The sequence below is a fragment of the Lytechinus pictus genome, chromosome 7 (assembly GCF_037042905.1).
Source record: "Lytechinus pictus isolate F3 Inbred chromosome 7, Lp3.0, whole genome shotgun sequence".
Taxonomy (NCBI): domain Eukaryota; kingdom Metazoa; phylum Echinodermata; class Echinoidea; order Temnopleuroida; family Toxopneustidae; genus Lytechinus; species Lytechinus pictus.
In genome coordinates this window covers 9453076-9469066 of record NC_087251.1, presented here as the reverse complement: position 1 = coordinate 9469066, position 15991 = coordinate 9453076, and the positions used below count along the sequence as shown (strand labels likewise).

Below are 15991 nucleotides of genomic sequence, written 5' to 3'. Positions count from 1 at the left end.
TATATTATCAATACCACAGAAAGAGTATCAATCCCCCTCTGCATATTGCAAAGCTACATTGTAGTGCAAAAATTGAAAGACCATTCTGCTGTTCGGTGTTCCAGGGCCACTTTCTTCTTGCCAGAAGTTACAAATACAGTGGCGAGTCCAGGTGGGGCACATCTGACCAGTGCCCCATTTTAAGAGCCATGAACAAATACTTTTACGTGTAAATACGTGGAAACGCAAGTGAAGATCTTTTTTTTTTCTTGCTTGTCCATTTTTTTTTCTTAACAAAAGTGCCCTCCCCCATTTGGAAAATAATGGATCGCCCCGTATTCATATCTATCTCACATTGCGATTTATCTATAAATTGTTGAGTAAAGACTTTTTAACCATACAATTTTTGATCAATCGGAATGTGAGTTAGATTTGAATATATCGCAACACCTGTAAGACGGTGTTTAGTTGTTCATTGATGAAGTCAATCATAACTGTGCACAGGTTAGCCTTAATGAAACATCCCATTTCCCAGGAAGTATACTTTTTGTTGTTTTTAGTCTAACAATTCATGTAAATAACACAATGAAATATGTAATATTCCATAAAGAAAGAAACTGACACAGCTATTATGGCTGGATAAATATAAATGCTGTATATTCCATGTAATAGTTTTATACTCACATCACATCACTCTACTGGCAAGACAGTATAAAAATATAACATGCTGAAATATATTTCAGAAACAATATTATGCAGCACTCCTAACTACAGTGCTTTAGATCTATAACCACAGTAAATAAATTGAAAATAAAACTTACAAACTTTGTTACTAATTTGGCATTGTTCACTGAATCCATATGCCCCACCCTTCAAAACTATTGAATTTGATCAAAACATATTGTTGATTATAGTAAAAAGCCCATATAATTTTAAAATCTGTTCCTTTTCCAAGTACTGATAGCATTGTTTGATGTTTCATATGAGTCAATAATATAAAAAATTCTTGGAAAATATACAAATATGCTATATATCATTTTTTTAAACATGGCACTGCATTTACATTTTTCAAAACATGGAAATAAAATGATTTTGATACACCTGTCCTGAATAGAATAGGCTTGTATTATTCTGACAAACTAAGAATACATATTCACACATCCTACTTGCCTAACAATGAATGACGCACACTGGAAAACTAAAGCACTCTGTCATGTGTGAATGAACTACTAATCAAGATAAAAATAGTGATTATAATATGTACATATAAGCATACTTGCATTAAATTCTGATATCCTTAAACATGTTCAACATCTCTTGTACATTCTGAAACTGACATGCAAGTGATATATTGAAATACAAGTACTTTAAAAGAAAATGAAGACCCTTGGGAAGGTGTAAATAAATATTAGTAGGGAATAGGGATATCACAAATTTGAAAAAAAATGTTCCATTAATATCATACAAAAAAGAGACATACTCTGAAGTTTATAAAGCCTGTATACAGCTTTGGGAATGGTACAATGATTATGATATTCAAGTATTAGTTATCACATTCCAATCTAAATTATAGTGAGCATTTTCATTGACTTTTTGTGAAAATTTAAAGTTTCCCATTCATTAGCTTTAGAGACTATTCATTAATGTTTTATCAAAGCGGGCACCGTTCTCATTACATGATAATAAAACTATGTAAGATTGTGTCCTGAAAATGCTATCACAGTCCATGATTTAGAAACTGTTTTTATACATAACAGAACCAACAAGGTATATTTTTACAGCAAAATTTCACCCACATATATCCCATTTACACCTAATATTTCACATATTAGTATTTTTCATTTTTGTTGACCTTGAACTCAGCTTTGAAAATTACATGAATGATCTTGAGCTTTACCAAAATGTCTGTCATTCTCAAATTATACAGCAATCATCAAATTGATAAAAAATAAGATAGCAGGATTTGGTTGAACGTGTACATTCTTGATTCTTCACACACTTAATGTCTAGTACATGTAGTCCTTAATTCTTCATAAGGAAGAAAACTTAATATCATTTTTCAAATGTATCACAGGAACATATATTTCATGTTATTTTTTTTTAGTTTGCTTATTTTTTTTTTAGTTCGCAATGACACAAGCTGCATCTTGTAAAAGAATACCCCCAAAATCTATAAATTGTATTTCCATAGAGATGAAGAGTTGTTCCAGTGAGAAGAATCACCTTTAAATTCAGTCTATCAGAAATTTATAACTTATTCATTTTGTAACCAAAGCTCTATTGCCAGCATTGATTACCCCTGGATTTTTCTTTCCTTCTACTCTTTGCAATTCACAATAACCTTTAATTCACAATCTACAATGCATTCATGTGTCTTAGTAGATATTCTGCCCTCACTTTGCAAGTAATGCTTTAAAGAAATGTTATATGTTCTTATTGCTAGTGAACAATAGAAAATACAGCTTTGGTTACTAATAGTACACTCTAACTTGGACTGACAAGAGACAATAGATGGTAAAATGAGCAAAGGTTTCAATTTACAAAATTATTAAAGCATATATTTCAGGTGATTGAAAGAAAGAGCTTCCCATTGTAAAGAATGTCTAAGATACATGCAACATACAACAAATACATGTAGCTACTGTACAATATCTAAACAACTTGTATAAGTTGATTTAAATCAGGAATAATTTATAAATGTTATAGTTATGTAACTACCATAGATACATGTAGATGCTCACACATACAGTGTATAAAAAATAAAGTGCACAATATCTCCCAGAATACATGAATATGGACAATGTTGTCGATAAAATCCACTTATTGTGACTGATATTTCATCCATTCTTTCCACTTATTGAATATTAATGGATGTAGTAAGGAGAGTAATTTAACATAAAAATGACCAACAAAATCTCAATTATCTTTTTTTTTACATCTACATTAAAATGATAAAAGTGGCAAATTCCCTCACTCATTCTGTTTAAAGGTCAAATCCATGACCTTTCAGAATACAGAAATATTTCCAGGCATAGGCATTAAAGCGCTTGGAGACAGTCAAGACACCGGAAGTCTTTCACAATCACCTTCTCTCAATTTATAGGAAGCTTCTTACTTGAGCAGGTGTATCAAACCACTGATTGTTTACACTGGTTGATATAGCAACCAGGAAGAGTGCTTTGGGTGGTTGGTTAAAATGAAAATGGACAGAGTAGGAAAGGAAGCACTTTGTGGGGGGATGTTTGCATGTTTTCAATCAAAAGTAATCAGTGTAGCATAGCAACAGATTGGCAAGTTAATGATGAGCTCACACAATCCAATAACCACATTAACAGTATAGCCTTTTATTAATCTAAACTGGCCTTTTAACACAATACACACTCTCATGTATTTCCATTTAAAGTAGGCCTTCTCACCTACATGTAGGTGATCTTATCTGTCAACATAGTATTTCATACAATTGCTTATCAAATTCTTAGTGAAATTTATACTCTGTATACATGTATTAAAGTAAAACCAAAACATTTTCATCTTGCAATGTGATTGCTCATGCTTCATCAGACATGCATACTTTTTTTTTCTTTAATTTGCACCATTTTGCATACATGTACATGTATTTGTTTTTCAAAAGTGTAATCAAGAAACTCTGAGTAAGCAGATTGTGAATATGTACAAATAGGCCTATAAATATTCATGTGATATGCGTATCAATGCTTTTAGGGGGACAGGTATTACAATTATGCAACTCTTGATACAATAATTTGACTTCAAAATAACACATATATAACATAACAGAAAAGTGCAAACATTTACATGAAATTTATAAGCACTGACAATTTTAGTGAAATCTGTAGATTAATTTGACTGGTCAAGAAGCACTGGGGTAGTACAGTATTCTGATATCCATTTTATCTCAGATAAAATATTTCATCCGAGATAAAATCAGTTGGATAAATTACACTTAAAACCTCTTTGAATCAGTATTCTGGGCCCCAATTTAACTTCATTTTTATCTCTGAAGGCCACACCTATTTTTCAAGCAATATCCAATGAGAAAGGCTGTTTCATAGCACTCTCTCATTTCATTTATAAATAAGAAATCCTTTCTGACAGGTTTCATGTCAGATAACAGCTCATGTTTTATTTATCCACGATGCTTGCTGTTTAAGTCTGGAGTTAATTTATATTTTTGATAGTCTAGGGTTTACACTTCATGAAGACATATACATTTAAAGAATTTTAGTGGAATATACATGTAAACCATGAAAAATAAAATATAAATATCAACGAAGCCAATTTTAAATAAGATAAAATAAGATTTACTTATGGTATTTGCTGTATACATGTATGTAGGGGAAGTAGGCCTACAGCACAAGAAGAAAGCCTAAAAATGTGTGTAAGTTTAAACTTAAATACAAAATCAAGTACACTCTGAACTGGATCATATCATCATATAACTTAGTTCAAGCCGTATATTGCAAAATTGCAAGTATACATGCTGAAATCGCCAGTACATTAGTAACCACACATGGTAATATATAAATAATGCTTGGAAAAGAGCACTGTAGTTATCAACCATTCAAATGGATTTTATTCATATAACAAACACTTCTGTGGTCATTTTTATTGGATTCCCTTTACATTTATTTCTGGAGAGCATTTCATGTAGCATCAGTAATTTTCACTTATAAGTTTACTCTGAGCCAATCAGATGCATGGATGTCAGTAGCATATAACAAGATTAAGTGAAAGTCACTATTATTTTGTTCCATAAAATGCCCCCTGATGGTCATACATGTACTATAAATTGTATTTGAAATTAGGTGACCACAGATAAATAAGGCTAAAACAACACAGGATTACATTTGCAACGCACTGGTGTTTCAATTTTTGACATCCTGCATTCTATGTTGACTCTCTTCATGCTAAACACAGAGAGCACTTTCCCTAATTGACAGCCATTCTTGATTGGTGCCAATTAGATTAATGGACAGTTTTCCCCTCTCTCTCCCTTACCCCTATTAATCCATTTCTCTACTTATCCAATAGACTGATTACCTTGTGCGTCATTACCAAAGTCTAGAACGACTACATGTTTTACTAGGAGGCTTACACAATTGTTTATGCAACTACTCGAGACCGTTTTGATCATGTGGCGTGTGTAAAATAAATTGTAAGTGGGATTAAAAGATGCCAGGTATCATCTGATTTTATCCAAACATGATTACAATTACAATTCCATGTCATCTTAAAGCCCCAAACAATATCTCCCCTTTCAACAGATGCAAAATGGAGCCCCTATTATATAAATGATATCAAGTACATGTCATTGAAGCAGAAATGATTGGCTTGCTGTTGATAACTACATGTACCTGTATGGACTGATGAATTCATATTAAAAACTTACTTTATGTTTGTCTTTGTCCACAGTAATATTATTTCTTGCGAGGGGGTGGCTTGGGTCTACTCTTGGTATTTTTGCAATGAGGAATATGCCTTTCAGCTGCAGTTTGATTAAACTTGCGTGCACAATAGGGGCATTGTTTGTAGTCTGGGTTTTCTGATGGGGGAGGTGGAGGAAGATCAGATAGCTTGCCCCCTTTAGCAACGTATGCCTGTGTCTCACGAGCATCTCGTATTGATCGTACAAAGTCCTCATGTTTACGTTTCCAATTTGATGGCTTTGCCTGCAGCAGAGAACAAACATAAAACAAGCAAATATGACATAAGATGTCTATCAATCCTCTAGGGGGAAGGGGACCCACACACCAACATATGAATGCATTTGATCTTTGACCATCAACAATGAGAAAAGTCTATTTGAAATTAAACCTACATGTATGATGATCATTACAGAATGCACAGGACCAGAATAAAAGCAAGCATTTGTCAGGAAAATGAACTAGTTTTAAGGAAACTACGTTCAATAAATTTGATTTAAAATTAAATTAAAATCAGTAATATTCAAATTCAGTAATACTAAATTTTGTGTATATTTCTTAAAATTATTAATTAAGAAGTCAATTACTGAAAGTTATTCATTGCAGTTAAGGAGGCGTGATAGCTTAGTCGGTAGAGGGGGGGTTTCAGATTCCAGTCATCTGAGTTTGATTCCCACTTGGTGCACCCGTACCGTGGTAATGTTTATTCTCATTACCAGGTCCATCGGGATGGACCTTAATTTGTCGGTCCTTTCATTGCTTGCTTAAAAGTATTTACGCTTTCTTAGCAATCAGGTAAAAATCACCACCATAATACCACTTTTAAATCACAAAAGTTTGTTAGATTGAGCCATTTAGAATTTTACAAAATTATGAAATACTTTTGCCCTAGTTGTACAGTATTTTACATTTACATAACAAATGAAAGGTAATTTTCATATTGATTTTTTTAAATCAATATTTCTTAGGTAAAGTCTGTAAATATTAAACAAATTGTGTAAATACATGTACATGTAGGCCATGTTTAATTCACCTCATAATCAGTTTTTATGAAAAGAAGATATCCTACTTTCCAACTTTAACTTTACATTGTGTGATACATGTTCTTTACAAAAACTACTTGTGAGACACCCTTTCATACACAAAGCAAAATATCCTACATTCCAACCATGCATGTTCAGTCATGATTTTGGAGATAAGAATGATCAATCAAAATAACGGGATCCACATCACCATTTTATAAAACCAAGCAATAGAACTGGGACCTCTAGGCCTGTTTTGTAAAGACTTACAAGTATGGTAATTTGCCATTATTTGTACTATCAAAACATTGATTGTGATTGGCTGTTGAGCCTTAATTTCCTAGTAGGTGCCATAATTGCAAAGTTACCATTATTGTAAATCTTTATGAAATGGCTCCTGATCAAATTCAGAAGGTAATTCTTGCCAATGGTTTTACTGAATATTGTACATATTTTCAAAAACATCTAATGACACAAGAACTTTAGCATGCTCAATAGATGAAATTACTTCACCCCTAGAGTGTTATTACTCACCGGAGGATCATTCTTCAAGTGCTGACCTTTCTTAACATATTGAGCAAGTTCTGTCCCCTGAGTCCTATGTTGAGTAGTGTCAAATACCTTCCTTTTCTTCTTGGATGCATTCTTACATACAGACTTATGCTTGGACAGTCTGTCAGCTGCAAACCTTCTCCCACATACTGAACATTCAACTAGATTCAAATCCATAACTTCTCCTCCATCATCAATAGCTTGATCATATAGACTGGTATCATGTGACATGGGAGCAGGTGGTGGAGGGGATGGTTCAGGGTCTGGGTCCCTTGGCAGTGCTTTGCGCTTTGGTTTTGATAACTGTTTCTGTCTAGATTTAAATTCACCTGCTCTGCTCTCATAGTCATCGCCATCATTACGATAAGTAAATGATTCTTCATCCTCATAATGGGAAGTGGCTTTACTCTGGGATTTTGTTTGCTTTTTCACAGGCTGCCTGCTCTTTTGGGCTGGAAAGGAGTCCATTTCATCATCACTGTCATCATCCATTGACATTCTGGCAAGATCATGTTTATGTTTGGCAATCATGGCTTCTAGTTCACGCTCTTTTGCCATCATATCATCATATTCCTTCTTTCTTCTGTTCTTGGCAGACTCCATCTCATCTTTTAACTCCCTGTCATAGTCTACAGTAAAGTCATTATTTGGTTGAGAGTGTGTATCCTCATATTTCTTCAAACGTTCCTGCCTCTCTAAGTCTTGTTCTTCTTGCCACTTCTGAAAATCCCTTTTCTTGCCTTTCTTTGCTCTCATTGGAGATTTCTCCTTTGAGATAGGAGGGGCTACCTTCTTGCGATTCAAATGTTTAGCTGGCTGAGGTGGCAAATCATGTGTAGTGTTCATATTGTTTGGTGAAGAATGTTCATAATCAATTCTTTGCTTGGAACGATGCGAAACCTTCTGAGGTTTTGATAGTGGTTTCATTGGATGATCATCTTCATCATATGCAAGATTACCAGATGTTTCATAGACTTCATAGCTGGGTGATGGAGGGCCATTCACCTTCATCTTTACAGAATCACGTTTGATGGGAGCAAGAGGATTGGATCTCATCGTACCTTTGGCAGGTTTTTGTTGCTGTTGCATCTGATTCTGTTGCTGCTGTCTCTTATAATTTAGCATTTCTTGTTGTTTCCTCTCTTCATACAGTTTTTGCTCCTGAAGATCAGAAATTTTCTTTGCTTGTCTGTTTTGAATATTGCTTGCATCATTAGTATTTGAGAGACCACTTGTATTCTTTCTCTCTTGGAGTTTCTTTTGGAAATGCATATCTCTTGATATGATTTCAGCTGAATGTTTTGATTGTTCCATTTGCTTCCGCTCCCTAAAGAAATCTCTCACAATACCTTGCCCTTCATCTGTACCAGCTTTACTTCCATGGCGGGTAACTTTCTGAAGAGCCTGATCTTGCTGCTTGTTGTAAATGGCTAACATTTTTTCTTCCTTTTCTTTCATCAGCTTCTTCTGGTAGGCATCCTGCATGGCAAGGAGCCTTGAACGCTGCGGAGCACTCACATGACGGTTGGCATCAGGTCTTTGAGTCTGCGGCACTGGTATGCGGGAATGACCGGCAGGAGCTGTCCTACGCATGCTGTCTGGAAATCCTGGATACCTGACAGCTGATCCAGAACTGGCCATACCTATAACTTGTCCTTTCATCAAATCTGAAAAAGAAGATATTATATGCTGTATTTTACATACAGTATTTTTATGTAATAGAAATGCAAACTTTCATAATTTTCAAGGAGATAACATCATATTATTCACTTCACAAAGTCATGGAACACTTTTAATGACCAGACCATTAGTTCATTTAAATCTTGACTTTACAACACTGAATGCAATCTAAATCTCAATGGATTACTTTACAAAATACCGGTATGTCAAATTCCATGAAATAAACTTTCACAGTTTGGCAACATTACCGGTAGGTAAGATCGAATCTAGGATTGTGGGTTTCAGAATCAGAGCTGAAGCAAGAATTTCGGGTTGGAGCCAGATGATGCAGATGAAGGCAATCTCTGATGGCGAATCCACATATAGACTATATAATATAACAGATATTGCCTGTCTATCGTTTTGATAAATTACATTTCAACTCCCCTCCAAAACTATATTTTTCCCTCGGCCTTGGCTTGGGAGAATATTTTCCCTCAGCGCGTCGGGCAACATTAATATAATCCCTTGCCCTTGGCCCTGGGAAAAATATAACTCCGTCAGGGAGAGGAAATGTTATATTCAAACTCTAGGTAGGCAATCTCTGTATATATTACATAGCCTATGTAGGTTCGAATCAGTGATAGGTCAATACGCCATCACGTGATCATAGCTGCGAGGATCGCATTTGGTATATTCGAGGTTTTGACGTCACCTCAGTGAATATAAATGCGTTGTATTTTCAATTGCGGCGTTATATTCACTAAGGTGACGTCACTCGCTGATTACAAGTTGCGTAATCATGTTGTTTATTTGATGTACGCGCTAGTGTTAATGCGTCGATTGCATGAAGAACGCGCTTAATGTATTTTCCAATTTTTTTTTCTATTATGACGTAGACCAATCAGAGCTGTACATGTAGCAAGAATTTCGGGTTGGGGCCAGATGATGAAATTGAAGGCAATCTCTGATGGCGAATCCATATGATATAGACTATATAATATAACAGATATTGCCTGGTCTATCGTTTTAATAAATAACATTTCAACTCCCCTCCGAAGCTATATTTTTTCCCTCGGGAGAATATTTTCCCTCAGCGCTGCGCGCTTCGGGCAAAATATAATCCCTTGGGCCAAGCCGCTTGGGAAAAATATAACTCCGTCGGGGAGAGGAAATGTTACCAATTTCAAACTCTACTAGGCAATATCTGTATAATATACTACTCACGTCTTCACGAGAACAGCGGCAAGCCGGCCAGCTACAACGTCGTACTCGTAGCCTTCCCTGGCCCAGTAACAGTATACCAAATAAAAACAAAATAGGGGAAGTCTAGCGGTAGCATCAGAACCGTACCGCAGCACGACAGCCGGGTGATGTGATTGTGTGTGCTGCTGGCGATTCAGTGCAGATCATCGGTTTCCTCTGAGCAAAACAGAACAATCATGGGATAATTAGAAGTTGATGGTAATAAAAGCAGATCTATGTCTACTACTCATGAAGCTCTCAAAATTTCCTTAGTTTTTAGTACGAAATAGACCCTCTAAAGTTAAGAAAAGTAGTTACAAATAGACATATATAGGAGCCGTTGCTATAGAGATTGTAAACCATTCTGCCTAATATATAATATAGTAATAAACGTACGGTACGTACCGTATACCGTACGTAGCGGTACGTACGTAGTATAGTACGGGCCGCCGGTGGCCCAAAGACCTTATAACACTACGTACGCGCGCGATCGACTAGCTAGACTGCAGTGCAAGCAGGGGCCTGTTGTATGAAAGGGTCTTTCGTAGAACCATTCTACGTAAGAACGAGATATCGCTCAACTGTTTCACAAAGCCGATTTGGGCGATACGAAAAATGGTCCTTGGAAAGACACCTCCAGACATGTCCTACGTAGGCATGATCTTCTTTGCACACGTCCACCGCCCGCCACCGTCGGCATTGAGAGAAAATGCATTTACGGCAAGCCACACTGACATATCACCTCTAAACATTTGTTTGGTTGCACTCTGATGCATTTTATCCGGGAAGGCGCCAAGTTATTTTTTTATATGGGGGCTAGTTGTCATCAATTTCAGGTCGTCTTTTTGCACGGCAGGACGACCAAAAACGGATGTCATTTTAACTTCTCCGGGGTACATGTATTATTCCCGAGGGTAATGTATAGGGCCAAATATTTTTTTTAATATGTTTTCTTCTATTCTCCCTCCGTCTTATCCCCACCCCTTTTCTATTAAAAAAATAAACTTGAAATACTTGAAATGGGCGGCACTATATCTCTTTAGCCGACCCCTCATGCTTTCTCATTATAGATAAACAACAAATTTCTTTAAAAGAAATTATGTAACTAAAGGTAAAAACGTGTTCAATAACATTCAGCAAAAAAAAAAACAAGACAAACAAAACTAAGATATTAAACATGCTAAATCATTTATTTAGTTTTATTTTATTTTCATTATAATTATTTTTTTTTTGCTGAGATTTATTTTAATCAATGAATTGTTGGATTTGAAACAGTGAAACAAAACAAAAAACCTGCAGCTAATATTGAATTTAAGATACAGATTAAGCCTATAGCTTACGAATCCATCACAATCATTACAAATGAAGATCAGTTCATTCAAGAAAAGATTATGGAAAGTCCATACGAAGAGGCGCATTTTAAATCTTAGGGTATAGGCCCCTTTCGGCCCTTATGTCATAGCATATAATCTCTATACTCCTTAACTTTGAAATGTTGAACATATATATTTTTTATGTTATTTCTTAAACCTTATATTCTTATACAAACTTCCATAAATTAAGTGATCATCTTTAAATATGACCAGCGTTTATGATCGTTGTCATATTTAGCATTATTTCTGTAAAAGTATTTTTTCCATTGCGGATTGATTCACACCTTTGCTATGTTTTAATTATTATTGCAAAGTACTACTTTATCCACTTGGACATGTTTGTAGCAATTTTCATATTTTCATTTTCTTATGTTACTCATCATGCAACTGAGGTATGTTTATACTCTAAACACTCACATTTGTATTTCTTGCGTTATATCTGACAAATAAAATAAATAAATTAGATTTTTCACACGCAGCCTCTCATATTTTCCTTTTTAGTCTCATACAATCAGACACTGTTGATTTTGTTTACTCCATTCAAACCCTATATTTACCTCAACAAATAACATATTAACGCATAATTTGCAAAATTATCATTATATACAAGTATTCTATAAAAATACAGAATATTGAACTAATAAATGTCGAAATTACTTAGTTAAATCAATTTTTATGTCGGACAACAGTGGCGTAACAGGCGGGGGGGGGGCAGGGGGGCAAGCTGCCCCCCCCTGGCGGAGCTCACCGGGAAAATAAAAAAAAACGGGAAAAAGAAAAAAAGGGGGAAGAAAGGAAAGGGAAAGGAAAGAAAAATGGGGAAAGGGGAAGGGGAAAGGGAAAGGAAAGGGAAAACGGAAAGATAACGGGAAAAGGAAGGAAAAAAGAACAAATGAGAAAGAACAATTCGCCCCGATATACAAATACATTAGCATGATTGGTAAGAACGTCCTAGGACCAGCGGCGTAACAGGGGTCGGTGGCCAGGGGGGGCAAGAGCCAAAAATTTCCCGGTCATATCATGGAACAGGCAATGGCGTCATAAGGCAAAAATTTTGAGGGGGCGATATGGCGTGTCGGGCAAATATATATATAAGCAAGCGAGCGAAGCGAGCGAGCAAAATTTTTTGACATTTTTATTGCAAAAATCAAATTTTGTGATAGATTTTGACATATTAAAAAGATGATATCATATTTCACCCTCCTCTCTTTCCTTTTTCTCTCTTTTTTGTACGCCACGGTGAACAGGATTTTTGTTATGATTGTGAGCATCAGGGCGAAGCTCTATATGCTCGAGGGGGCCGAGTATGGCGCTTCTGGCAAGAAGTAGCTTAATATAGGTCCCGAGCGAGCGAAGCGAGCGAGATAAAAAAAAATCACCTTTTCATGAAGTTAGATTTTAACGTGATATTCAGAAAAATATAATACACTTTCCTTTTTTTCCTCATTTTTTTTTGTTTGGTTGTAGAAATTTTTGGGGCCATGGTCCAAACTCATCCATATAACAGTGCTTTATGGGTGGGGTCCAGGGCAGAGCCCCGGAACCTCTTGATATCAAAGCCATTTTAAACCTTACAGATGGCCACTTATTTTAATCAAATTGCGTGTATATTTATAAAGCTTTAACACAACACATAAATTCAATGCAGTTGTGTATCGTAATCATCCAAATATTGTGAGGGGCACACTATAGCAAATGTGGGAAAATTTGTAAAAAGTCGCCTTCCACAGGGGTCCTTTATTGAAATCACTATAATACATATATTTTGACAATACATGATTGAATAATTAACACAGTATATGACACACAAGTTGAATATGTACAATAGAATATTCCATGAAATTGTCGTAACATTTGTATAAAAAAAGCAAAATCAAAGTGCAAAGGAAAGAAAAAATCCATACAAGATATATATATATATATATGTATTTTAAAATGATATCAGAGAGACTTAATGTAATAAAGTAAAAGATGACCACCTTTTTATGAATTTCTTCTCTTTCAGATTTGTTTTATATATATACTTTTCCATACCATAATAAGATTTTATAAGAAAAAAAATGGCCTGTTAAAAGGAAATTCTAATTATGTGATAGATTTTTACATCATTATAGCAAATATCATGTCATATATTTTTTTTCATTCATCCCATTTCGCTGCCTCCTTTATTTTCTTGTATTTCCCCTTGGCTGTGGAACCACCCCCCGGTACGCCAGTGCTTCAACGTAAAGCTTAATGCAGGAAGGGTCCATTATATAGGGGCCCGTTATAGAACCCATGTAAGGTTACAGATGAAGAGCCCCCACTGCACGGGGTCTTGACTCTTGGACAGAGCCTTTGGAGATTTAGCAAGTTCATGATAGACTTTCATACGACATTATGCTATATACCATCCATTTGTCTCCCCGCTCGTTATCTCAATCCTCGGCAACCCGGTAGTGTACGTTATCTTGTCCCTATTCTTTATTTTCCAATTCAGATTTTGGCTAATTCCATTATGCCTTTATTTCCCGCTTTTGTTTGCCTTTTTGTCATCTTTAATTTATTTCCCTGTCTTACTAATCATGCTAATGTATTTGTATATCGGGGCGAATTGTTCTTTCTCACTTGTTCTTTTTTCCTTCCTTTTCCCGTTATCTTTCAGTTTTCCCTTTCCTTTCCCTTTCCCCTTTCCCCATTTTTCTTTCCTTTCCCTTTCCCTTTCTTCCCCCTTTTTTTTTCTTTTTTCCGTTTTTTTTAATTTTCCCGGTGAGCTCCGCCAGGGGGGGCAGCTTGCCCCCCCCCCTGCCCCCCGCCTGTTACGCCACTGCCTAGGACCATTCTTCCGAGATAGGAAGATTGGCGACAAATCAGCGCTTTCCGTTTCACGAAGGCAATCTTGTCTTCCAAGTCCGCGACATCGTTTGATATCGATATTATCGGAAAAATATTTAGTCTTCATCGTCACCTGAACCTTTTATTTCGAAATGACGACTTTTCATAAAATCATTTATTTCAATTAATGGAGATCAAATAATTTGTTGTTTATTACCGATAGCAGAAATGATGTATGGAGCTTATTTTATGAGGTAAAAGGAGAACAAAAAATGAAGATTCACAAACATACCTGGATAAAATCGAAATTTTCATTATTTCCCCTATCTAGAACACGGTGCTCTATTAAGGACACCTTTCATTGATATTCCAACGAAAGAGACCCTTGTCCGAAAATAAAAATTGAAGTAACTAAGTAATTTCGGCATTATATTATTTCAATATTCGGACTTTTATAGAATACTCATCTAAAGTGATAATTTTGCAAAGTATGCTTTAAATATTATTTGTTGATGGAAAAATGGGGTTTGAATGGAGTATACAAAATCAACGTGTCTGATTGTATGAGACTATAAGGGAAAATATGAGAGGCTGCGTGTGAAAAATCGAATTTATTTATTTTATTCATCAGATATATATAACGCAAGAAATACAAATGTGAGTGTTAAGAGTATAAACATACATTTGCATGAAAATTAAGTTTAAGTAACAGAGGACAATCAAAATGAAACTTGCTGCAAACATATCAAGTGGGTAAAGTAGCATTACAATAATAAAACATAGAAAAATATGTGAAATCAATTTAACGGGGAAAAATACTATTTACAGAAACAATGCTAAAATGACAATGATATCATATACGTTTAAAGCTGATAACTTTATGGAAGTTTAAATAACATAAGCTTCAATAATATAAAAAAGATATATGTTCAACATGAAGTTAAGGAGTCGAGACATTGCTTTAACATGATATATGGCCTACCCTACGTGAGCCTTTACTTTCGTATGGACTTTCCACAACCCTGTCTATCATAGGTACAATGAACTTAACTTTATTTGTAATGATTGTGATGGATTCATAAACTATAGGCCTAATATTTTTAATTCAATTAGTTATTTTGTTACCGGCAGATTTTTTTTCATTCATCACCTTAACACCAATTCAACAATTTTCATTGATTTACATCAATCTCAGCAAAAAATAATCATGATAAAGAAAATAAATTAAAAAGAAAGAAATGATTTAGCATGTTTATTAACATCTCACTTATGTATCGTCTTTTATTTTATTCATTTTTGCTGAACGTTATAAACACATGTTAATTCTTTACCATACATATTTTTTTCATAATATTTATCTAATGATAAAGCATGGGGGTCAGAGAGGTTGCCGCCCATTTCGATATTTCAAGTTTGGTTGTTTTTTTAATGGAAAGGGTGTGGAGAAAATGTGAGGAAATAAAAGAAAGCATATTAAAAAAAAATATTTGGGCATAGATTAATTACCCCGGAGAAAAATGACCTCTGTTTTGAAATTGATGCCAGCCACGTTACGGCACGTTACTTGGCGCCATCCATGCCCCATCCAAGATGATGCATCTGAGTGCAATCGAATGACCCCCCAAAATGTTTAAAGGTGATATGTCAGTGTGGCTTGCCGTAAACGCATTTTCTCTCAATGCCGACGGTGGCGGGCGGTGTCCAAAGAGATCATGCCTACATAGGACATGTCTGGAGGTGTCTTTCCAAGGACAATTCTTCGTATCGCCCAAATCGGCTTTGTGAAACAGTTGAGCGATATCTCGGGCCTGTTGCATGACGAGATGAGCGATACGTAGGAACGTCCTAGGACCATTCTTCCGAGATAGGAAGATTGGCGACAAATCAGCGCTTTCCGTTTCACGAA

At 35.4% G+C, this 15991-nt stretch overlaps 1 protein-coding gene across 2 annotated transcripts; it reads right to left on the bottom strand.

Moving 5' to 3' along the window:
* Positions 1–608: 608 nt before the first annotated feature.
* Positions 609–10341, bottom strand: LOC129283643 (uncharacterized protein DDB_G0284459-like). Of its 2 annotated transcripts, XR_010294066.1 has the most exons (4): positions 9881–10341; positions 6977–8661; positions 4449–5666; positions 609–4135 (listed from the first exon to the last, which is right to left on the bottom strand). XR_010294066.1 is itself a non-coding variant. In XM_054919358.2 (3 exons), the coding sequence occupies exons 2-3, from the start codon at positions 8654–8656 to the stop codon at positions 5415–5417; spliced, it is 1932 nt and encodes a 643-aa protein (XP_054775333.2). In that variant the 5' UTR covers positions 8657–8661; positions 9881–10341; the 3' UTR covers positions 609–5414. The 2 variants fall into 2 exon arrangements, 1 of the variants encoding a protein (XP_054775333.2); XM_054919358.2 differs by having other exon boundaries at positions 609–5666.
* Positions 10342–15991: the final 5650 nt, after the last annotated feature.

Coding starts and splice junctions, on each gene's coding strand:
- LOC129283643 (XM_054919358.2), bottom strand. CDS start 8,656: ATGAAAGGACAAGTTATAGGTATGGCCAGTTCTGGATCAGCTGTCAGG. Junction 5,667..6,976: donor ACTTGAAGAATGATCCTCCG/GTGAGTAATAAC, acceptor TCTCTGCTGCAG/GCAAAGCCATCAAATTGGAA.